Below are 25,316 nucleotides of genomic sequence, written 5' to 3'. Positions count from 1 at the left end.
TTGTCAGGAGGAAGACTCTGCCACAGGTACTAACCTCAGCTTGAGCCCAGAACACATTTCAGGAGCCCTGATAGAAATGTAGGCATGCTTTGGTGTCAGACTGCACAATTGTATTTGTGGCAGTGTGTGTGTGTGTGTTTGTGCGTGCGCGTCAGTGTGTGTATGTGTGTGTGTGTATAATGTGTATATATTTTTTCTGCTTAAACAGCCTGTTCATTTTCTCGTGGTAGTTGACTGGCCTTGGCTAGCCGCCAGGAACCATTGAAGACCAAATGGAACAATAAATCAGTGTGTGTGAGTGTGTGTGTGTGTTTGTGTGTATCTCTGTGAGCCAGAGACACAAAGGGGTATATTAACCAGTGGCAAAGTAATATAGAACCAACCTCAGACATTAACAGGTAAAAAATAACACCAAGCACTACAGTTAAGAGTCTGATTGAATGAGTCCTTGTTGTGCCTTCCAAGGTGAATATTGGCTAAATCGTATCTGACAGCCTAAGCCTAACCATGACCCTGACCCTAAGGTTAAGCCCAAACCCTCTGACCTTAATCCTAAGGTTAACCCTATACCCTCTGACCTTATTCCTCAGGTTATGTAAAGTATATTATTTTAATAACTGGATGGAGTGTCAGACATTCAGAATTAACAGAAATACTAAGTCATTCAACCTATATAATAATATGAAACACTAAGTCATCCAACCTATATATAATATGAAACACTAAGTCATCTAACCTATATATAATATGAAACACTAAGTCATCCAACCTATATATAATATGAAACACTAAGTCATCCAACCTATATACAATATGAAACACTAAGTCATCCAACCTTTGTATAATTTGAAACACTAAGTCATCCAACCTTTGTATAACATAAAACACTAAGTCATCCAACCTATATATAATATGAAACACTAAGTCATCCAACCTATATATAATATGAAACACTAAGTTATCCAACCTATATATAACATAAAACACAAAGTCATCCAACCTATAAATACTATGAAACACTAAGTCATCCAACCTATATATAATATGAAACACTATCTCATCCAACCTATAGACAGTATAGGAAACACTAACTCATAAAACACATATAAACCCATAAAAACTTCTTTAAGAGCTCTGTTTATTTGTACCTACAATGAATGAACGCAACACCAATGCAACTGGTACATCTGGTATGCACACATCAGCACACAAACACACACAAACACACACTCTCTCTGTCTCCGGCCTAGGTCAGACCGAGAGCTAGTGACACATAGAATGTCCAGATGTATGGCAAGGAAACATTGCAGCACAATGTATTGTAGTGGTTAATATTTAGACCTAAGAAACTTTAGGTCTATTATTTAGTTAGAATATTTTAGGTTTATTATTTAGAGTTATAGTAGATTAGGTTTAATATTTAAAACAACAATACTACAGGTTAAACTTATTGTACAGTACAATTGTTTAATGTTTATACAGTTCTATAGGTTAAATATATTGTACAGCAAAATGGTTTTAATATTTAGTAAAGAATTATGAATTAAATGTATTGTACAGTACTATGGCTTTAATATATAGTACAGAACTATGAGTTTAATTTAATGTAGAGTATTATGGATTTAATACTTAGTAAAATACTAAAAGCTTAATGTATTGTATAGTACTATGGGTTTAATATCTGGTACAGAATTACGGCTTAATATTTCTTACAATACTATGATTTCAATATTTACTACACTAGTATGGTTTTATTATTTAGATACTAATAATAAAACCACATCAATTACAGTAGTATGGGGTTGATATTTACTACAGTACTAGGAGTGTAATGTACAGAAATAAGGTTTCAATATTTACTACAGTAATATTGTAGAGACAGATAAAGGACATCGGTTTTGTTGAGAAAGAAGGCCAAGCCTTATCACCATGCCAACCACAGGCCAGGTTCTATCACCATGCCAACCACAGGCCAAGTTCTATCACCATGCCAACCACAGGCCAAGTTCTATCACCATGCCAACCACAGGCCAAGTTCTATCACCATTCTACTCATGACAGGAAGCAGTACAGGGAAGGTGTCCGCAACAATCCAGCTTTTAGCCAACGACCTAAATCTCATTCAGAACTCCAGGTAAATGTCACCAAAATTGTTTTTAATATAAACACTCAATTTACCTTTTGGGACAAAAACACATTTAACCATTGAATACATTACCCTGGTAATGTAGTGGTAATCATGAAAAGTGACCATATTAAAAGTATTATATACCTGATGACACCCGTGCAGATTGGAGTCTCTTCCATACGAATAGGATCCTCGGTCCGTTTTACCTGAGGGAAAGAGTGACAAAGAGAAATGTTAAAAGACACTATTTTCCTCAATAAAATGTCAGAAAAAAAGTCAAATTCAAGGTCTGTTATAAACCTACAAGACAAATGACTCAGCATTTAGAGAAATTTGGCGCATCTGTGCATCATTTAGCTTCTTAGGGATACAATTGTGGGCTTCAAGCCTATGAAACAATGCATGGCTGTGCTGGAGGCTAATGGGCCAACAGAACAACAAAACACATTCACAACAGACAATGAAAGCAGGCTAAACCTGATCCAACAGGATAACTCAGCTTACTGCTGAGACTCCGTAGCTGTGCCTCGTCACTATATGGAACAAATACTCAGTAACGTTCATTTTACATTAATTCCCTGGGCGGCATGTAGGATAGTACCAGACAGACATCTGCTTTGACAGAGATCCGCACACAAGCAGTCAGACAGATGTACTTTGTGCTATGAGATCTGGGTTCTACATAACACTCTTTCATTCTGTCACAGTATCCACAAAACGTTTTACGTCTCTGTGCAAATTCCCCCAATTCAACGAGAGCAGAGGACGGACAGTGACAGAAGCAGTGGGAACACCAGAATGCAAACAGATCTGTCTGAAATACATAAATGAAAGGACATGTAATGGAAACAACACCACGCAACGAGATCAAGCAGTAGGATAAACTACTATTTACCAACAGGAACTAAAACATCGACGAATATAGAACAGCCTAACCCAAAAATACAAGTTCCTGAACCCTAGTCTAACCCCTAACAATTTCCCCAGAACTCAACTAAGCCCTAAAACCTAACCTGGAAATGCCTGAACCTAAAAGTGACCCAAATTCACCCTAAGCCAGAAATGACTGGTTCCTCTTCAGGACCAGATACATGTCCCAATAAGGGCAAATAGTCCATGTTTTGCTATAAGGGACAGGGTGACATGACTTATGACGTTCATAGGGTGACATGACTTATGACGTTCATAGGGTGACATGACTCACGGTCTTACAGTCCTTTTCTGGACCTGCAATTCTACATAGTTTTCCCTAAGTCAAACCACCACCCTAACCTGTAGCCAAAACCTGAAACTAAACTTAACCCTAAACTTAATCTTAAACCTAACCGTAACCTCAACCAGAAACCTAAAACTGCCACAACACCGTCCAGCTCTCAACACAGCTCCTCAACACCAGTAGGGGTAGTCCGTACAGTCGGCCGGGGGTGACTGGATTTAAGCTCCCAGCTTCTCTGACCGTCATTTGAGCTCAGTAAAGCCTCAGATAGCAGCCCGCTATGTTGGCGCACGCACAAAGACAAACACGCTGGAACACGGCACACACACACCGAAGCTGAACACACACACAGTCCATTCACACTACTGCATGCACACAACACACAGGACACACACACACACAACCTTCCAAAAACGTTCTCTTGCATTCCAACTGGAATACCTCTCAGGCAAACGTAATATTATTTTATTTTTTTCAGAAACAGACCTTTTTGGAAATTGTTCACGATTTGGTTATCAACAACCTTTTCAACATACTGACAACAGTAAAATCTCATTTGACTTCTTAAATAAAACCTGAAAGAATAAATGTTGCCCTTGTTCCTGATCACTTGTTCCTGATCAATACTATGAAACATTCTGGCAATGATTAGACAGGTCTTCAGTTCTCAACCCTGGAGCAGAGAAGCTCCCCATACAGATTGGACCAAATAGGGTTTACATAACACTGAACCGTTGACCTTTATGACCCCAGCATCTCCAAGCATCCGAGAGCCTGCTGAACACAAGCAAAAATCCCTGGTATTTTAATTTAGTTGTAAGAGTACCTAAGGATTTAAGGATTGGTATTACAAGACAGAACACCACAAAACAGGATAAGGTCAGTGAAGAGATCAGAGCCTTGTGTTATATGTGCATCCTGCACAGTGACACACAACTCTGTGTCGGCTGGGTGTTTTAATCATGTTTCAGAATCTATTCTACAATACTGAATATTAACTAAAACTGGATCTGATTTGGAGTGAAACAGAGCTTCCCCCTTTTCCTAACTTCAGCAAGATTTTTCAGGATTTTATTATTTTATTGAGTCTGAAACTGTAAAGCCACTTTGACAATCTGACAGCCGTGTCATCTCCTTACTCCTGGTGAGAACAACGTGAAAAGGAGACCAAAAAAAAGCTCAGTGGTTTTGACTTCTTGCCGAGGTCTTTCAGCTGGCGTTGTAGCCTGCTAGGCTGCCGCATCTCCCAGGAACACCAAATCCCAGATAATCCACTAAACCGGGAGGCACTGGACATTACCTCCAATACCGGGGTTGGCTGTTTGGATGGACTGGCACACACACACACACACACACACACACAGAATAGTGCTACAGAAAGACTGCAGCCAGGGCCAAGTAGTGTTGCATTAAAAACATGACGCTCAGGAACACCCATTAGCAGGAATGATACCGGAGAGGGCCCTTGTACATTATAAATGAATACACAAAGATGTGTACGTCTTCCTTCCTGGAAGTCACCAGACAAAAGCCACTCCGTATACTGAATTTACAACATGCTGCCTGCTAATTAACATCCCGTGCCGTAAAGAACAAATCCCATGTTTTTTAATGTATATGCCCGTTGGAATGTAGGCGCTGTTATCCGAAGTAACTTTCAGGATGATTCGGTCAAGACAATGTTAACTGTATATTTATGAAGCTCCCGGTGTTTACTTTAACTCTGGTCAAAGTGGTGTTCTATAGCTGGTTTTGGGAGACATAGTGATCTGAGGTGTGTTTTCATATTGAGCTGTTGAGCCCTTCAGGAGTAAGCAACAAAATAAAAATGTTACCTTTCCATTTCCCGGAGATGAAAATATATTTGCAAAAACTGCAGCTCCCTGGAACTGAGTCAATAAAAGAAAATACTTTCCCCCATCCTCTTTTTTCACTCCATTTATATTTTTCTGTTGTCTTTACAGCTGAGCAATTAGATAAAATGCTGTTGTTGTTTTAATTTAAACTTGTGATCTAGCTGCACCTCATTATCATGCTCTGAAAATTGTTGCTTCCCACAATTTTCTGAAATTGTCTTTTTAAAATGTATTATGTTGTCAAAACATTTTTCTTCAACAAAACACATTTTATTCAATTATTACAAAAAACCTGCAGTGCTGAATATTAGCACCAATTTCAGTGTGTGAAAAAAAAGGTTCCCAGTAGACTGTAACACAAAACAAAATATAAATGAAGGATCTAACAAATGCAGTTTTCCCCACTGAATGACTACAGCAATACACACTTTTCATTTTATAATTATTATAATTTAAATTCTTGAATTTAAATTTAGTTTTATATTAAACAATCTACAGGGAATCATTTAGATTCACACTGCAAACACGACGCGCGCGGCGAGAGAATATTCCTACGCGGCAGCGCCAGAACAGAGGTTTCCTGTGTCTGCTTCCATGCCGAAGGGTGCCAAGACACTGCCGTCAGATGTGGCAGAGCTACCGTGTGTCAGTGCGCCAGTCGGAGGGCAGGGGCGCGGTGCTGCCGCTAGTTACCCCCCCCAGGGGCATGCCCAGAGGAGGCTCCAGCCGGCTTTAGGAGCAGAGCGGAGAGTGTAATACACCCATGGTATCTCACACGCCTAAACTCCCCAACATTCAAACAATAATCTACATCATATAGAAGGACAGAAAATGACAATTTACCTCAATGTCATTTCAGGTGCAGAAAAATATCTGTTTACTTATGTAAAATTAAAAGTGTCACATCTTACAATACTATTAAAAAAAAAATTGAAAGTCTCCACCACGTACAATAACGCTGATATTAAGCACACAGTGAAAGGAAGGAAGACCTCTTCTTGGTGCTATGAGGCATCCCATAATGAACAATCATTTGGAAATCATGTCTGTTGACAGGGGCAATTCCTTCAGAAAATGTACGCTAATGTTTTTTTTATTCCTCAGACAAGAAAACAAATACTGAAGGTTTCCTGTTCAGTACAAGGACTTCCTTGCTCCTGTTCAGTGCTCCATAATCCAGTTACACAGGCCTATTTGATCTGTCTGTCCCCCTCTCTGGCCGGGAGTCGGAAGGAGGGAGGATTGTGTGTCTCTGTTTGCTCGGTGCCTTTGGGTTGAACTGGGTTAGGATGACAATCCACGGTTGCCTTGGGTTACTCGGGTAAGACTGAGAATGCTTCACAGCCAAAATCCCAGAAAAATCCTGCCCTCCACACTAAGACGCCCAAAGCCACCATCTTGTCACACCAGCCCCTGTAAAATCAACTTTCACATAAGAAGATGAGGGAAGCGCAAGGCTCAAGGAACGGGGGGGTTTATTGGAGAGATCACAATGCAAACATTTGGCTTTACTCGGTGCCTCGCAGAATGTCGCTGGTTAGGATTTATAAACACAGTTGAAATGAGTCTTATAAGTAATTACTAATTAACAATTACAGGTGTGTTAAATAATGAACCACTGCATTTATCAACCACATTTACACATTTCATTTACTACATATGGGGATGTAGTTAATCTTTTTGGAAGAAACTTTAAAGGGTTGTATTTCTGAGATTCAGCATCACACAGCGTGTCCCCGTAAAAAAAAACAATGGTCCTCCCTTTGTTGCGATAAGTGGACGTACCTAAATAGACTAGGCTACATTACAAACCCGGCCCTTCACATGCTCTCAGTTATCTCAGCCTACAACAGCTGGGAAAAAAACAAACAGGGTCACAGACAAATTCAAAGGGAACATAAAAATAAACGACCAACCAGCAATAAAGACGTTAGCATACATTGCTTGATCTAAAATACATAAGCAGAGGACACGTGGCTGGTAGCGTCAGACGTCTTAAGTGCTGGCTAATTAAAAAATAACAATGATGCTGCTCTGAGGTTCTTCTCAAGGCTTTCAGAAGAGTAAAAAAGTGGATTTCAGAAGGTCTGACTGCAGTGCTGGATGATGGTGGGTTTAAAAGCATGACACCAGCCAGATATTAAATTAATCTTTAATCTGTTATTTGCTATGATGCATTTAAATGCATGTCACTTTAAACTTCAAGTTTAAACTTATTTTAAGACACTCATATTTTTTGGATTTCTTTGGTTAATATGGAAACAAAAACCAGTGACTTATAGTATAGATCCAAAATCAAGAGGGGTTAAAATAACATCCACAACTGAGTGAAAATTTGAAAATAGATACTGCATAAAAATTGTATGAAAAATGATGAGTAAAAAGCTTTGTTTGGACAAGGTTAGTTGTTAAAATGTTGGGGTACAGAACTGTGTGTACATTTCAAATTTTTAATTATCTGAAATGCATTGATAAATAATGAGAAAAAGTATACTCTTGCTGTAATTAAATAATACACCAATAGCTTTTTGAAAACAAAGCCATAACCAGGTTTGCAGATGGCTGTATCCATATCAAGTTTGAGTTTAGTTTAGTTAATCTATTATATTTAGGTTTTTTTACATGTCAAAGTCTCACAGAAACAGGATGAAATAAGATTCTAAGAGAGTTCTTGACAGAGAAGACATGACTGCACTGTCCAGACAGATTTCCCAAACGGACTCTGGATTAAACAATGTATTTACGTATTTTAGTAATTTCATTTTAAAATCTGGTCTCTCTTGGTCTATGCATTCCTAGGTTATACATAAACAACAGCAGAACAGGTGAAATGAAAGGAAACGGGAGGACTGAGCTGCAGGAGGGACAGAGGGGTGACATAGAGAGGGACAGAGGGGTGACATAGAGAGGGACAGAGAGGTGACATAGAGAGGGACAGAGAGGTGACATAGAGAGGGACAGAGGGGTGACATGGAGAGGGACAGAGGGGTGACATAGAGAGGGACAGAGGGGTGACATAGAGAGGGACAGAGGGGTGACATAGAGAGGGACAGAGGGGTGACATAGAGCAGGACAGAGGGGTGACATAGAGAGGGTTTAGAGGGGTGACATAGAGAGGGACAGAGGGGTGACATAGAGAGGGACAGAGGGGTGACATAGAGAGGGACAGAGGGGTGACATAGAGCAGGACAGAGGGGTGACATAGAGAGGGTTTAGAGGGGTGACAGAGAGGGACAGAGGGGTGACATAGAGAGGGACAGAGGGGTGACATAGAGAGGGACAGGGGGTGACATAGAGAGGGACAGAGGGGTGACATAGAGAGGGACAGAGGGGTGACATAGAGAGGGACAGAGGGGTGACATAGAGAGGGACAGAGGGGTGACATAGAGAGGGTTCAGAGGGGTGACAGAGAGGGACAGAGGGGGTGGAGGATCAGTGGAGTGTTAAACCATCTATTCCTCTTTAAGGTGGAATGAAGGATCGGAGGGGCAAGGGGTTAAGCCACCTATTCCTCTTTAAGGTGGAATGAAGGGTCAGAGGGGAGAGGGTTAAGCCACCTATTCCTCTTTAAGGTGGAATGAAGGATCGGAGGGGCAAGGGTTAAGCCACCTATTCCTCTTTAAGGTGGAATGAAGGGTCAGAGGGGCGAGGGTTAAGCCACCTATTCCTATTTAAGGTGGAATGAAGGATCGGAGGGGCGAGGATTAAGCCACCTATTCCTGTTTAAGGTGGAATGAAGGATTGGAGGGGCGAGGGTTAAGCCACCTATTCCTGTTTAAGGTGGAATGAAGGGTCGGAGGGGCGAGGGTTAAGCCACCTATTCCTCTTTAAGGTGGACTGAAGGGTCGGAGGGGCGAGGGTTAAACCATCTATTCCTGTTCCATGTGGGGGAGGACAGGCGAAAGAAGGAACAGACATGAATCATTCTCAGCAATTCAACTGTTTCCATGACATCAATGGGCATCCTTCCAGAACTCCAACAAAGGACTCATCCCAAATGGCGCCCTTCTCCCTATGTAGCACACTCCTTCCTATCAGAGCCCCATGGTCAAACGCCGGGAACTATAAAGGGGATAGGGGGCCATTTGGGCTGAAGCTGAAGTCTAAAAGATACTGAAAGAAGGCAGAGGAGCCATGGGGAGCTGGCTCCTAAACAAACGCCGAAATCAACAAAAATATAAAGGCACAGCGCATAAAACAACAACACTGTCTATCCTTTAGAAAGCTTCACATTTTGTGTGCAAAATTAATTTGACACATTTCGTCGATGGGCGGCCATCAGAAAACACCCATCAGACGCTGCTGATTCATTGGCACGGAGGTGCATGAATACATCAGAAGACAAACAAACCTAACAAGAGTGACAATCGAGAGATAAAACAATCGGTATGTATGAACAGTGTGATCAATAGATCTGCGATTGGAGGCTGCGCGGCGTTACCGGAGACTCCGTCAAAGCAACTGACAGGCGATAGGCAAGATGAAATCCTAGATCATTAACATTCACCGGCGGTCATACAGGAGCAGAGCAGAGGAGCTTTGCACTTGTTAAGTTCTTTTGAATGCGCTTGATTACATTCAAGACAGGCACCCCAATGCAAAACAGTCTTCATTATTCAGGCCCCTCCCCCACACAGGAATCGATAAAACAACAAACAAGACAAAACACCCAACACCTTGTAGCCCGATCCTGATATTACAATCGGAGAAATCAAGACGCCTTCAACCGGCCAATGTCGAAATGTTCACCAGTGGCATATATCTGCGTGAGGAATATGGCACGATTCTCGATAGTGTGGCATTCACTAACTTGGCATACACACACACACACACACACACAAAGAAACACTTAACTCTCTGGATTTCTCTCACACACCAAGACACATATGTAGATTTAAAGCAGTTTCCAAGACAAAGTGTCCCTTTAAACGTGTTTATGTTTGATGACAGAGCCGCTCGGTGCGTCCCAGCACACTGCGAGTGTGTTCTTGTGTTTCTGACGAACCCCGGGTGCTGAAATGCGGCAGACACTGCAGATTTTTGTTGGCACGGTGACAGCGATGGCACTGCCAAGCCCTATGGCTACAGCCACTAAAAGACGCATAAGAACGGCATTAAAGCCCAAATCGTGTCTCTGTCTTGGTCTGTGGCATGGTGTACGCTGGTCGGGTGTTCACCATTTTGGCTTCGTGTTTACATCGTTCTCTTCATCCCAAAACGGGATCCGGTCTAACAGCTCCGAGGAACACCTGGAAAACCTCTTGAAATAGGTCAACTGAGCTTGGTGTCCTGGTTGACATATTCCAGTGGGTTTCTGTTTTTCTATTGTTTTGGGTTTGTTCTGTTTTTTTTTCGTCATCCTCTTTTGGATCTACACACCAGTATTGGACTGAAAAATTCTTAAAATTGTATTTGTTTAATTTCTGAACCTCAATCTCCTTGTTGTGAGGATTTAGGGTTTGGTTACAACAACACTGGACAATGGCTGTTGGAGACATTCACAAGGCATCAAGCACATTTAGCACTAAACCTAAACAAATGAACAATGAACAAAGCACCCAATTATGCTCAGGAGACAAACAAAAGACAGAAATCTTGTATTTTACCACAATCAGGATTACTTAAAACAGAAGAATTTATGTAGGAGCTATTATTGATACGAGAACAACTCAGCTCACCAGCTGACAAATGCAGTTAGAACTATAATTGCAGTTGAGGTATTGTGATGTAAACTGATGAGGAAGCCAGCTCCATTTGGAACAAAAACACTCTTAAAAAAGGTTTAACATAACGGCTGTTGTTTGAGGGTTAGAGTCGAGATCGGAAGCCAAGATACGGAACAATGCAGATGAATGATAGAACAGTCCGGTGGCATTGTAAATTGGTATAAAAATTGAAATTACAGATACACACCACAAAGTATAATTACAGTGTTGTCACCAATTCACACCGAAAAAACCACTGCCAAACACATTTCTATGCATTATCTTTTCATCTGGCCAAGGATAATGTAATATTGGATTTCAAAGAGTGTAGGGAGTACAAAGGAGTAGTGACTGCACACGACGACAAGGACTTCCTCCCACTCAACCTGTTCCCGCTCGAGTGACCATCCTGCCCTTGAACAGACCTTTCAGGTGAACACCATCTTTGTTGTCTATCTAAGATAAGTGCATGTTTTCCACCCTAACCATGTAGTTCAGGAAGCGGCGCTGACTGTCCTATTTCCAGCTGATATAGAAGCGTGGCAGTAAACCGATCGAACAATGTGCCGTGGTCAGATGATGGACCCGGACGCACACACTTGCTTCATCGTTGTGAGGAGGAAGATTAGAAGGTGAGGACGGTCTGTGCAGTCTTCAACAGGGAAATGGTGGTAACACGGACATCAGCAGGATGATGAGATTGAGAGACAGACAGACTCAGAGAGAGACAGACAGACACAGAGAGAGACAGACAGACACAGAGAGAGACAGACAGACACAGAGAGAGACAGACAGACTCAGAGAGAGACAGACAGACTCAGAGAGAGACAGACAGACACAGAGAGAGACAGACACAGAAAGAGACAGACAGACACAGAGAGAGACAGACACAGAAAGAGACAGACAGACACAAAGAGAGACAAAGGGAGAGAGACAGATCGGAGAGGCTTTCTTGGCAAGGTGTGGAGGGAGACCAGCAGCTGCATCCAGGCCCACCCCCCTTCAAAAACGCCTCAAATTCTATCCTCCCACAGCCTCCCCCTTCAGACGTCTCCCCCTCTCCCACACCCCAGTCACCAACCATGCCGCAGCCATTAGCCTCCCAGAGCCATTTCACCTGTGAGCTCCTCCAGCCAGGGGAATGTCCCCCCATAGGTCTGTCAACAATAAGGTAAAACAAGGGTGAACAGGATGACAACTGGGGACACTACCAAAGAGACCAAGTGGATTATGGAACGTGTAAGGTCATAGGTCATGGCTCTGTTTTGGCTGTTTATTTGGGTGGGTGTGTGCGTGTTTGATGGCGTGGGCAAGCTAGAGACGATGATATATGAGGACATGGCAGGTCACAGGTCATAGTGACCTCAGCCATTCATCAGTGAAGACAACTTTGCTGTGATGTGCTGCCTGTCATCTGACCTGTACTGTCTCTCTCTCTGTGCCAGTCTGTCTCTCTCTCTGTGCCAGTCTGTCTCACTCTCTGTGCCAGTCTGTCTCACACTCTGTGCCAGTCTGTCTCACACTCTGTGCCAGTCCGTCTCTCTCTCTGTGCCAGTCTGTCTCTCTCTCTGTGCCAGTCTGTCTCTTTCTCTGTGCCAGTCTGTCTCTCTCTCTGTGCCTGTCTGTCTCCATTTCTGTCTGTCTTTCTCTGTGTTTGTCTCTCTCTCTGTGCCAGTCTGTCTCTATCTCTGTGCTTGTCTGTCTGTCTCTCTGTGCCTGTCTCTCTCTGTGTCTGTCCGTCTCCATTTCTATCTGTCTTTCTCTGTGTTTGTCTCTCTCTCTGTGTCTGTCTGTCTCCATGTCTGTCTCTCTCGATGTATCTGTCTCTGTGTCTTTGTCACTCGTTGACTAGAAAAATCATACAATTACACATAAAAGACCAAAGAGGGACAAGAATCTCATCACCTGTCAGACAGCATCCAGTCACCCTCCACATCTCTGGTCTGTGATTCATCACTATCAGAGTATTCCAATCCCATTGGCAATTCAGCTCTTTTCCAGAGACATATGTGTTAATAGTTGTTGTATACAGGACCCCTGTGGGAATCCAACTCTGGCGTTACAAGTGAAATGGTCGACCAACTGATAATATTTGACTTGACTTTAGAGAGACAATTAGAGATGTATCAGTTTAAAACTGACAGGTGTGTGTGTGAAGTTGACTTAACACTACTTGGCAAAGAAAGCTCCTTTGTATCTAATAAAAAATGTAACGTTTAAGAAATGAAAATAAAGAAAGATCTGTCAACAGCAGGACCCAACACCACAGACCTGAACCACAGACCTCAACACCACAAACCTGAACCACAGACCTCAACACCACAGACACCAACACCACAGACACCAACACCACAGACACCAACACCACTGACCTGAACCAGTGACCTGAACCAGTGACCTGAACCAGTGACCTGAACCAGTGACCTGCCCTCACACAGTGGAGAAGCAGAACTGTCCACAACCCCGGTTTGCTTTAGTGACAATGACCACATTAACATTCAGAGGAGACAGTGAGACAGCAGTTAACTGGTAGGACCTAGAGAGGAGGTGCGGGATGCCAGTTAACTGGCAGGGCTTAGAGAGGAGGCGCGTAATGGCAGTTAACTGTCAGGACTTAGAGAGGAGCTGCCGGCCCAGAAGAGCGATCAGGCAGAGAGGACTGAACTGGACCACAATCAACAGTCAGCGCCAGCAGCTAGTTCATTAGGTAATCATCGAACATGAGAGCTGTCATTTCGTTTGGTAGACAAAGTCCAACTACTGCGTAACTCTGTATAGGGAAAAGCTCCAAGAAAGGAGAAACGCAATCCACAGCTGGATAACAGGAAGGAGACACAGGTCCAGTCTTTCATCTGTACTCACTGTACCATACTGTCTAACAGCTGTGTTTAACTCTAGATTACCTTTAGGAAAGTTGCTTTTTTATTCCCCCGGTCAGAGTTTCTACCATCAACGTAGATTCACTAGCAGGGGATAACCTCTTCTGTGACTTTAGACAGCAATTGTTTTATTTATATGGATTTAAAGCTCTCTGCTGATGGGGCTTTTTGCATAGAAATATATAACACCCAACCACTGACTTGATAACTCTTCTAGGAATTGTATTTCTTTGGCCCTGTGGTTTTCCATCATTGCAGCTAAATAAGACATTCTGATCTATCACCAATGAAGAGGAGATCCATGCAACATACAGTTGAAATTATTCTCTTCCTCTCATTCTACATCTTTCTTTGTCACTCTAAGACCCTTTTACTCTTTTACTTCTCTCTAACCTTTTTCTTATTACTCTCCACATTTTTCTGTTTCTACTTCAACTTTGTCTCTCTTTCCTGTCTACCCCCGTCTCCTCTTGGCGCTCCTCTCACCTCCATACCCCATTCTACTCTTGGTGCTCCTCTCACCACCACCGCCCCCTCCTCTTGGTGCTCCTCTTACCTCCATCCCCCCTTCTCCTCTTGGCGCTCCTCTCACCTCCATCCCCCTTCTCCTCTTGGCGCTCCTCTCACCACCACCGCCACCTCCTCTTGGTGCTCCTCTCACCTCCATCCCCCCTTCTCCCCTTGGTGCTCCTCTCACCTCCATCCCCCCTTCTCCCCTTGGTGCTCCTCTCACCTCCATCCCCCCTTCTCTCCTTGGTGCTCCTCTCACCTCCATCCCTCTTTATCCCCTTGGCGCTCCTCTCACCTCCATCCCCTAAGATCCTCACTAGTGAGCAGCCATGATGACACACAGAGCCGTTCTATATTAGTGTGGAGGTCCAGTCAGTAACAACACAGTGGTGCTATTTAATGACAAGAACTCACTTCCCAGGAATGACACACTTCCCAGAAATGACACATTTCCCAGGAATGACACACTTCCCAGGAATGACAAAGTAAGCGTCTCCACTTGATACAAGAAATATTGAACCTGGAGAAAAATTCAGGAGATTGAACGCAGGAAATGGAAAATAAGTACATTAGAAACCAATTAAAAATTATAACGTTGAATGTGATTTTTTGATTTTATTACAATGACTTTGGGCGAATAGAATGCAGCGTGTGCTCTCTCCATGACAACCTAATGGACTAGCGGGGGGGGGAGCAGGGGGGGGGTGGAGGAGAGTGGGGGGGTGGAGGAGAGCAGAGGAGGGGGTGGAGGAGAGCAGAGGAGGGGGGGTGGAGGAGAGCAGAGGAGGGGGGGTGGAGGAGAGCAGAGGAGGGGGTGGAGAAGAGCAGATGAGGGGGGGTGGAGGAGAGCAGAGGAGGGGGGGTGGAGGAGAGCAGGGAGGGTGGAGGAGAGCAGAGGAGGGGGGTGGAGGAGAGCAGATGAGGGGGGGTGGAGGAGAGCAGAGGGGGTGGAGGAGAGTGGGGGGGTGGAGGAGAGCAGAGGAGGGAGGGTGGAGGAGAGCAGGGGAAGGGGTGGAGGAGAGCAGGGAGGGTGGAGGAGAGCAGAGGAGGGGGGGTGGAGGAGAGCAGAGGAGGGGGGGTGGAGGAGAGCAGGTGATTCGTCATGAACAGCTGGAGAGGCTGCAGCTGCTGAGAAAAAGAGAAGAACAGACAGATTGTCCAATCATGCAACCAGTCAAACAACCAGCCATGCAACCAGTCAGACAACCAGCCATGCAACCAGGCAGTCAGGCAGTCAGTCAACTCGACAGTCAGCCAACCAGTCAGTCAGTGGCCCTTGGCTCTCTTGGGTCAGATCACCTGCATCCCACCAAGGCAAACTACAGGAGTACTGAGGCTCTCAGCGTTGGTACTCCGTCCTGGACCATCTCAACAGTGTTACACAGCCAAAGGACTGGCCCAGGAGGAACTAGAACCCAGTCTGGCAGACCCAGAGGTCTGTTCAATCAATCACATGTATTTATAAAGCCCTTTCTGCATCAGCAGTTGTCACAAAGTGCTTTTACAAAACACCCCAGGGATGCTTTGCCGGGTGAACATTTTAAGAGTACAAGTTGCAATAATGAATAAATGCATGTGGGCTGTGTCCAGAGTCTACAAGACCTCATCCGGGTCAGGATCTCAGCATCACTGACAGGCAGGCTCTCCTCCAGGTCCACCAGTCAATATGACCACAGAGGAGGAGTGTCGAGGAGGAGAACACGGACATCGTTCAGCGGCCATCATTATCTAGAGACACATCCTGATGAACACCTTTGGTTCAATGTTGGCCCCCTTCACACTGCAGTAGGAGAGGGTGGGGCCAGATTATTCTCTAACCCTCCCCCTCTCTAGTGGGTGGAGGGGATGGGGGGGGTGGAGCGAGGGTGGGGAGGGAGATAGATGGAGGGTAGAAGAGAGGCCCCCCCCCTCCCCCTTTTCCTGGCACAGCTCTCATCCAGGTGGGGGGAGGCACTGGTTCAGAGACTTGGCAGACACCACTGATTAGGCTAATCACACAGTGAGAAACTAACAGGCCGCTAGCTCTCTTTGTGTTTTAATCTATTTTCTCTTTTCTTCTAAGTAGGTGTAGAGAGGTACGGGAAGTGATCGACGGACGGAGAAAGATGGAGCAGAGGGAGAGTAGGGAATGGGGAGAGAGGTGGAGCAGGAGAAGGGGAGGCGGAGAGACACGGAGCAGGAGAAGGAGAGGGGGAGAGAAGGAGAGGATAATGAATTATAGTGATCTCTCCTCCTTGTGAACTTCTCTGCCCTTTTTACTCTTTTCGTTTCACTCGTATTTCTGTTCCTTCCCTCGTGTCGGCTTTGATGACCATGAAAAGCCAAACCCCATAAAACGACAAAACACAGTGTGTTAAATAAAACAGAATGCATGATCATGGTGCAGTTTACGTCCCTCTCCGCTTTGTCTTTGAGACAAGATGAGAAATATGAAATGGTGGAAGTTCGGTGCAAGAGCGACGCGGCTCGGAGGAGAGTCCCGTCTCTGGGCTCCTTCTACGCTTCACTATCAGAAAAGGCAGCAGAACAGGGGCTTCTGGCTTCATTATAGCTACAAGAGCGAGCGGAAGCACAAGCAGGGCTTTGAAATGCGATAGGACACAAAGCACATTTCAAACATCCTCAAACATCCTCAGCGTAAACAGAGGATATACTGTAAGCCAGAGTAAATGGAGGATTTAAGCGTGGCATCTCTCCGCTCCCCCTTTCTCCCTTCACATCTCTCACCTCCCCCTTTCTCCCTTCACCCTCTCCTCTCCATTGCCTCTCGCTTCTCCCCCTCTCGTTCTCCTAATACGGCAGCGTGACGGAGCAGATGATTGGCTGGGGATGGACAGGTGCCAGGTAACCTAAATGAGAAGAATCAGGCTGGCTGGGGGAGGGGCGGGGACTGTGAGAGGGGAGACCTTGTCACTGGTGTGACGTCGGTAATGGCTGCTGAAAACAAAGTTTGCCGTGTTCTTACTCCATGCCGTTGAGCATCCGGAAAAGATGGTTCTAGTAAGGGCCTGAGGGAAATGGAGATCAAGTACAACCGCTTCTGCCGTCACCCGCGTAACGTTGAGGGTGACAGGGTCACGTGCCTGTCAACGGGAAAAGTTCTGCGACACAGTTGCAGCTGTCTAGAGGGAAGCTAACCATGCCCAGCTCCTCTGAATACATCACCGCTCTGATGTCACCGCTCTGACGTCACCGCTCTGACGGCTCTGTGACTCTCCGCGATCCCTCATCCGGTGTCTGCCCTCCAGCCCAAAACCAGAAGAGAAGACAAGATATCGACCGACTGACTCCTCAAGCTGAGTTGAGCGCTTAAAGCTAAAATCATCTTCCAGGACAATCCATTACAACTGACAAGTTAAATGTTCCATGTTAGACCATATGGCTGAGGAGCAGCTCCCCGCCATGGGATTCAGGAGACCAGGAAATGCATCACAATTAAGGTGTTTGGCTACAGTTTGGATTCCTGTCTCCCCCCTTTAATCCTCTTCTCTCTCTCTCCTTCCCTCTACCCCACCTCCCTCTTATATCTCACCCACCTCCCTCTCTTCTCTCCCGCTTGGCTCACCTGCCCTTCTATTTCTGTCTCCCCTTCTCCCACTCTTGTGTCTCTCCAGCATCTCTTCCCATTACCGCCCTCCCAGTTTCCTCTTTTCTACCTCATTCCGGCTCTAAAACAACAGCTACCGTTGAATTGATTGGTTATTGGTTTGGCCCCATTCCACTGTCATACATGTGCGACGTCTTGTAAAACTCCCTGACAGGAAGGTCCAGTAACCATCATCGCCCATCCGTCTCTCACCGTTGGGAATTTTCTGCCGTGTTTTGAGAATAGCAAGAACAAGACCAGGCAGCGCGACGCGACAACACTGTATTTAAAAACAAAGACAATGCCCTCCCGCCCCAGCCCCGCTGGTCCACAACCCTAACACCAGCCCAGGCCAGATTTCATGCAGCGAAACCCACACACGCATCATCTGTTCATCTGATAAACATGGCCGAGCTGTAAGCCGGGCAGTGGTGACCCTTTAAATAGGGAATATCTGTACTACTGTTGCATCCTGGGATGGCAAAGGCGTGGTCAGAAACACACTACCGCAGCACTCTGGACTCCATGGGACTAAGCCTGTGGGGATCAGAAAAAGCAAACCGCGGCTCCAAAACCTATGGACCCTGTAGGGCTTATAAAGCAAGGCTATAGAAGATTACTGTCTGTCCACGTTCCAAATGGACCCCTACGTCCTTACAAAGGGCCCTGGTCCCTGAAAGGCTCTCGTTTGGAGCAGCGCACTATGTAGGGTGCCACTTGGGACACTTAAACTGTTGGTTAATGGTCTAGTCTTATACCCTACGTACTTACAACACACACACACACACACACACCTAATCATCATCATATTAACGACAGCGATCAGCAATGACAATCATGACAAAAACAACAATGGCGTTTCTGTTACAAAGAATAACTTTAATGACAATGGATGGAGCCTCTTAAAATCAGATAATAGCTGGGCGCTGCAAAGCCGTCATTCAGAATGAATGACAAAGTGTGTATTGGGGGGGGGGGGGGGGGGGGGGGGGGAGTATGTGAGTGAGACGTGTGTATGTGAGGTGTGTGTGTGAGCAGTGTGTGCGTGTATGAGCAGTGTGTGTGGTGCAGGGGGGGTAGATGTGAGTGAACACATTCTGCATGGATTTAATGGTTTAATTAAATGCTATCTGTAAATTAATTTGTTACCATTGCATTGATACACAACACTGATTATCAGCGTTCTTTAGTCAAGCTATGAATTAGGAAGGAAAGTCTGAGAGGACAGGACACATCAGGGGAGGATAGGACACTTCACGAGACAGAGGTTAGGAAACATCAGGACAGGACACTTCAGTAAAGGACAGGACACTTCAGGAGAGGATAGGACACTTCAGGAGAGGACAGGACACTTCAAGAGAGGACAGGACACTTCAAGAGAGGACAGGACACTTCAGGAGAGGACACTTCAGGAGAGGAGAGGACACTTCAGGAGAGGACAGGACACTTCAGGAGAGGACAGGACACTTCAGGAGAGGATAGGACACTTCAGGAGAGGATAGGACACTTCAGGAGAGGATAGGACACTTCAGGAGAGGACAGGACACTTCAGGAGAGGACAGGACACTTCAGGAGAGGATAAGACACTTCAGGAGAGGATAGGACACTTCAGGAGAGGACAGGACACTTCAGGAGAGGACAGGACACTTCAGGAGAGGACAGGACACTTCAGGAGAGGACAGGCCACTTCAGGAGAGGATAGAACACTTCAGGAGAGGATAGGACACTTCAGGAGACAGGCATGTTAGGGTGGGACAACAACGTTCCTCACAACAATCCCCCATTGGGACATATAAACTTGAATCCTTACTGATAAAAGCAGCGTAAATGTCCAGCTGGAATGAAGTAGGACCTACCACACCAATAAAAACTGGTTAGATGCGCTGTAAATGAACACAAAAACATTAACAAACATGCACCAGCTTAACTTCCTGTCCTACATCTGGCCTGAATCACACACCTGGCCTGAATCACACATCTGGTCTGAATCAAACATCTGGTCTGAATCACACATCTGGTCTGAATCACACATCTGGTCTGAATCACACACCCAAGACCTAGTTAGGAGACAAAATTGTGTTTTATTGGCTGATACCCTGCTCGGAGACAACCTTAAGATTTTTTTTTGTCTGAGACCTAGATGGGAGACAACATTATGTTTTATAGGCTGAGACACAGCCGGGAGACAACAAGATATTTTATAGGCTGAGACACAGCTGGGAGACAACATAGTGTTTTATTGTCTAAGACGTAGCCGGGAGACAACATGGTGTTTTATTGGCTGAGACCTAGCTGGGAGACAACATGATGTTTTATTGGCTGAGACCTAGCTGGGAGACAACATGATGTTTTATTGTCTGAGACCTTGCTCGGAGACAAGAAGATGTTTTATTGGGTGAGACCTAGCTCAGAGACAACCTTAAGATGTTTTATTAGCTGAGACCTAGCTGGGAGAAAACATGATGTTTTATTAGCTGAGACCTAGCTGGGAAAAAACATGATGTTTTATTAAGCTGAGACCTAGCTGGGAGATAACATGATGTTTTATTGGCTGAGACCTAGCTGGGAGACAACATTTTGTTTTATTGGCTGAGACCTAGCTGGGAGACAACATGATGTTTTATTGGCTGAGACCTAGCTGGGAGATAACATGATGTTTTATTGGCTGAGACCTAGCTGGGAGATAACATGATGTTTTATTGGCTGAGACCTAGCTGGGAGACAACATGATGTTTTATTGGCTGAGAGTAAGCTTTGAGACAACAACAATATGTTTTATTGGCTGAGATCTAGCTGGGAGAAATAAAGAATATGTTTTATTGGTTGACACTCAGTTGCGAGACAACAAGAGACAACAGAAGCTGTACACTCAAAAGAACCAAGGTCAAACACACCCACACACAGCAATACAGACTAATGGCTGTGAGGAAATAGCAGCGTCTTAAAAGTGTTAGAAGGTTTAAGAGTAAAGGAGATATCTTTCCATACCTAAAGACACAGGTATACATATCTCTGAATTCATCCATTTCACAGAAGCAGCCCTCTCCTGAAGCCCCCGGCAGGGACCCTCCCTTTTGGTAAATAGGCCAACGTGGAAAAGGTTGCCATCATGGTGAGACAGAGGACCAACCTGGCGAGACACCGGACCAACCTGGCGAGACACCGGACCAACCTGGTGAGACACAGGACCAATCGGGCGAGACACCGGACCAACCGGGCGAGACACCGGACCAACCGGGCGAGACACCGGACCAACTGGGCGAGACACAGGACCAACCTGGCGAGACACAGGACCAACCTGGCGAGACACAGGACCAACCTGGCGAGACACCGGATCAACCTGGCGAGACACCGGACCAACCTGGCGAGACACCGGACCAACCTGGCGAGACACAGGACCAACCTGGCGAGACACCGGATCAATACAGCCGACCGTGTGAGAAACCCAGGACCCCAAAATCCTGCTGTCCCACTCTTTGTTGTGTGAATCCAGGGCATTTTGCCAGTCACATAAATTGCATTTTTAGGCTAAGATTACAGGTTATAAGGGGCTTTTAGTGGTTAAGGTCAGGGGTTAAGATAGGGGTTAGAAAGGATAGAACTTCGAATGGAAATCCATCAATCCGATAAAAGTTCTCGCAAGTACAGTAAAACAAGTGTGTGTGTGTTGGGGTGTGTTTGGGGGTGTGTGAGTTTCAGACTCAGACAACATGCCAAGCAGTTTCCCGAACCAGGTCGGCCCATCCATCGCCGGTCAGCCCAGGTTAACCCAGCCCCCGGCACTCATCCGTCATGGCACAAGTCCTAAAGAACAGCCTATTCCCTTGGTAGTGCACTAGTTTTCCAAAGGCCCAGGCAGACCCATGGCACTAAATAGGGTGCCATTTGGGATGGAAGTGGGTCTACCAGGAAGCAGTCTGTCAATCAAAGAGCTTTCCCTCTTTGACAAACCTATTAATCAAACCACGGGAACAAACACGGACACAGAGCTAGTCAGATGTAACAGCTCCGGAAAAAATGAAGAGATTACTGCACCTTTTTCTTTCCTTTCCAAAAGAGGTGAAAATGTAAAGTTTTGAGTGAGGAACAGAAGCATCCAATTTGCAGTAGTCTCTTAATTTTAACCTTTCTGTTCCTCACTCAAAACCTTCCATTTTGACTTTTTTGGAAAGGAAAGAAAAAGGTGCAGTGGTCTCTTAATTGTTCCAGGAGCTGTATTTAGCAACAGGACTGCACAAATTCAAATGTTTACAGACATTTTTAAAGGAACGTCAATAAACTGGATGAAGCTAATGTTCCTAAATATATAAATAAACTGAGGTCAAACTGAGGTATAATGTGAATGCAGATATACCAGGGTAAACAGATGAAACAGCCAATAGGATCAATGTATTTTCTATCAGAGTAATTGGTCAAAAAGACAACAGAGCAAATCAGTACATTATGGGCAGATAAGTCCAACAAGAAATAAATGGAACAGGAAAACAACTCTTTCTTTAGTAATGTCATGACACCCTCACACACACACACACACACACAGATCCACATCAAACACAAGACACTCGTTCACTTTCACACACACCCGCACACACACACACACACACACAGACAGACCCAGACTGACAGAGGGCCTGTTACCTAAAAGCTTGACACCGTTTGACAGAGGAAACATCTGTTCATAAAACACCAAGCCTTTCGATGTAGAGACACAATTACAAAGACGGCTTATAAACACACACACACACACACACACATTCAAAGCTACATGCTAAGACGTTATTACAGTGAACACACAAATGTGAAAGGGGGTTAGCCGTACAGTGGAAAAACGGTGAAATACTGTACCGAAGACTTCAGGATACACCTTCAGAGAACAGTTATTTATAGCCCGGAGTCTTGCCAGCCGATATTCCAACAAAGGCGGTCAGACAAAGAGGAGGAGGGAGACACACAGAAATTCCTAAAAGTATTCATCCTTAAGGGGAATATTAATTAAGTTTCTGCATTCATACAAAACTGTAGTTGTCTTCGGGGATTTTCCTCTCACTAAATCCCCCACCCCTCTTTTGGAAGAGGTTTAAAACCCCAATTTGAAGAGCTTCTTACTGGCAGAGAATCCAGCTAGCTCCTTAATACTCAGAGTGTAGCGTGTGCACACCCCCCCACCACCACCACCAGCCACCCCCAAAATTTAAAATGCCCCTTGGATTAAGACAGAAAGTTGGCAGAGTTGGAAAGCTCAGCAGCTGTAAATGCATGGTTATTCGTAACGACTCTTCAAAGGCTCTCTTTATTAAAAGAAGTAGCATTGGAGGAAGGCCAGGGGGGTCGTGGAAGGGGGGGTGGGGGTGGGGGCAAACCCCGGCATGACGGTTCTACAGAGAGGTGCGAAAGGTAGAGATGGGCCCAGACCCAAATCCAGGTCTGAGTGGGGACGGAGGGACCCTCTGTGAGAATCGGAGCTCAAACCAGAGGGGGCCGAGGACAGAGTGAAGACAAAGCTGCACCAATCCCGGCCCCCCCCAGGCCCGCGCGTCACCCACCTCCAACCACACCAGGGCAAACAGGGGCGCCCACGCACCTCAAAACACCCCCACTAACCCGACGACCGCCGTCCTCCTGGTAACCATTTGCAAGACACACAACAAAGGGAGCGGGCCATGCCATGCTACAGGGGGCAGACTGGCACACACACACACACACACACACACGCACACACGCACACACGCACACACACTGGCAAAGCCCAGGGGCACTGAACGCTGTGCATCCTGCCAACACATCGTGCTGCCTGGTAAATCTGTATTCCACAGCCCTTCCAAAGAAAACTGCATTTCAACCCACAATAACCTTCTCGTCTGTTCCACCGTCCAGACCTTCCTGCTGTTCTCCAGGTTCCCAGGTTCCTCTAAGATGATTTCAGACATTGCATTAGGTTCAGTAGTGCAGACAGTAGTCTATTAGGTCCACCAAAGGGCTTTGCTGAAAAACAACGCAGGAACACACAGCAAAATACTAAATAATTTCTGTTTGTTATTTAATATGTATTTATTTGTTATCTGTGCGGTTTGGATTAATACTTTGTTATATGAAGATATAGACTCAAATAATTTAAGATTGAAATCCATTTGTGAAATTAGAAAAAAATATCAAAACTGCACTGGTATTATTTTTTTATCAGTTTATTTGTAATTTCGCTCTGGATGCAAATCTGAATAATTAACTAGAACACAGTTCCGGCTGAAATACTGTGACACGTCCTCAGCTACGAGGTCCTCCGCCTGCTAGTGATCTCAGCCTGGTGACAGACCGAAGTGGAGGCTGCTGGGGTCATACTGACCAGGTTTCATCTGTTACTGCAAGAGAACCCCACTGTACAAGGATCCTGCCACACACACACACACACACACACACACACACTGAAATAAATTCACTGGGAGAGGAGTGAGGGAGAAAGTAGAGGCCTCCAAACTCTCAGGGAGCGCCAACCCTGTGCAGGCCGTCATACCCAGCTAGCACCCAGTCCAGCTTGGCAGACAGGCAGACAAAGAGTTTTAGAGATTATTTAGTAGAGGTTTTCTTTGTTTATCTCCCACTTGGTTTTTCCAGCTCTGATAAAGGCTGGTCACTGGCTGGCCCAGGTTACCAGGCCGGGCTGTTGGATGCATGAAGGGGAGGGACAGGGGGCGGGGGGGGTAGGAGGCGCCCCACATCACGATTCCTCCAATTTGGGCCAGCTAGGATTAACAGAGTGTGTGTACACACACGCGCACGCACACTCTTGCCTTTGCATTCAGTCCACAGGGAAAGCGATCAGTATTTGTGCACTGCAAGTCAATGGGACAAGGTCATCTCAAAACCAGACTACTCCTTTAATACGAATATTCAAATTTAATAATTCTATTAACAGTTGTATTTTTTAGAACGAAAAAACATTTAATATCATCACATATTGGCACATTTGATATATCTATATATATATTATTTTTTTTTATCTTGAATGAGTCACTATGTAACTCCAGACAGGCTGGGAGCGTATTTCTCCATGTCAAAATGGGACTTGTGAAGTGTGAATGGTGGATCACACAACGCCTCACAACCCTCAGACACCAGAGTGCTGCAACAGTTAAATGGTCTGGTGCTGTTTATGAAGCACTTTCTGAGGTAATCTCTTAGTTCTATGGATTAAACTATTTTTATATGGTTGTATTATGGTGGTATATCCACTAAGCCCCCCTCTATAACTCTGAGGGGATGTTTTAATATTTTATTTGTTTATTATTTGGCTGTATTTTGTATTATCATGATGTGGATTAGTATGTATTCAGCAGCCAACATCCTTCTTTCCGGGACTAGATTCTATACTGAGTGTCCCTGTGTGTGTGTGTGTGTGTGTGTCTGTGTGTGTGTGTCTCTGTCTGTGTGTGTGTGTTTGT

The 25,316-nt window shown here is 45.1% G+C and overlaps 1 protein-coding gene across 16 annotated transcripts in view; it reads right to left on the bottom strand.

Annotated features, from left to right (window-relative positions):
- Nucleotides 1-25,316, bottom strand: part of LOC105020523 (transcription factor 4) — a 167,429-nt gene that overhangs the window by 81,561 nt on the left and 60,552 nt on the right. For all 16 annotated transcript variants that reach the window (XM_029117083.2, XM_034290132.1, XM_034290136.1 and 13 more), the window contains one exon: nucleotides 2,273-2,334. In XM_029117083.2, the coding sequence (XP_028972916.1) occupies nucleotides 2,273-2,334 (62 nt within the window). The remainder of the gene's footprint in view (nucleotides 1-2,272; nucleotides 2,335-25,316) is intronic.

This window comes from Esox lucius, chromosome 23 (assembly GCF_011004845.1).
Source record: "Esox lucius isolate fEsoLuc1 chromosome 23, fEsoLuc1.pri, whole genome shotgun sequence".
Classification (NCBI taxonomy): Eukaryota; Metazoa; Chordata; class Actinopteri; order Esociformes; family Esocidae; genus Esox; species Esox lucius.
Note: the sequence above shows the minus strand (reverse complement) of the source record. Positions and strands in the feature narration are given on the sequence as shown.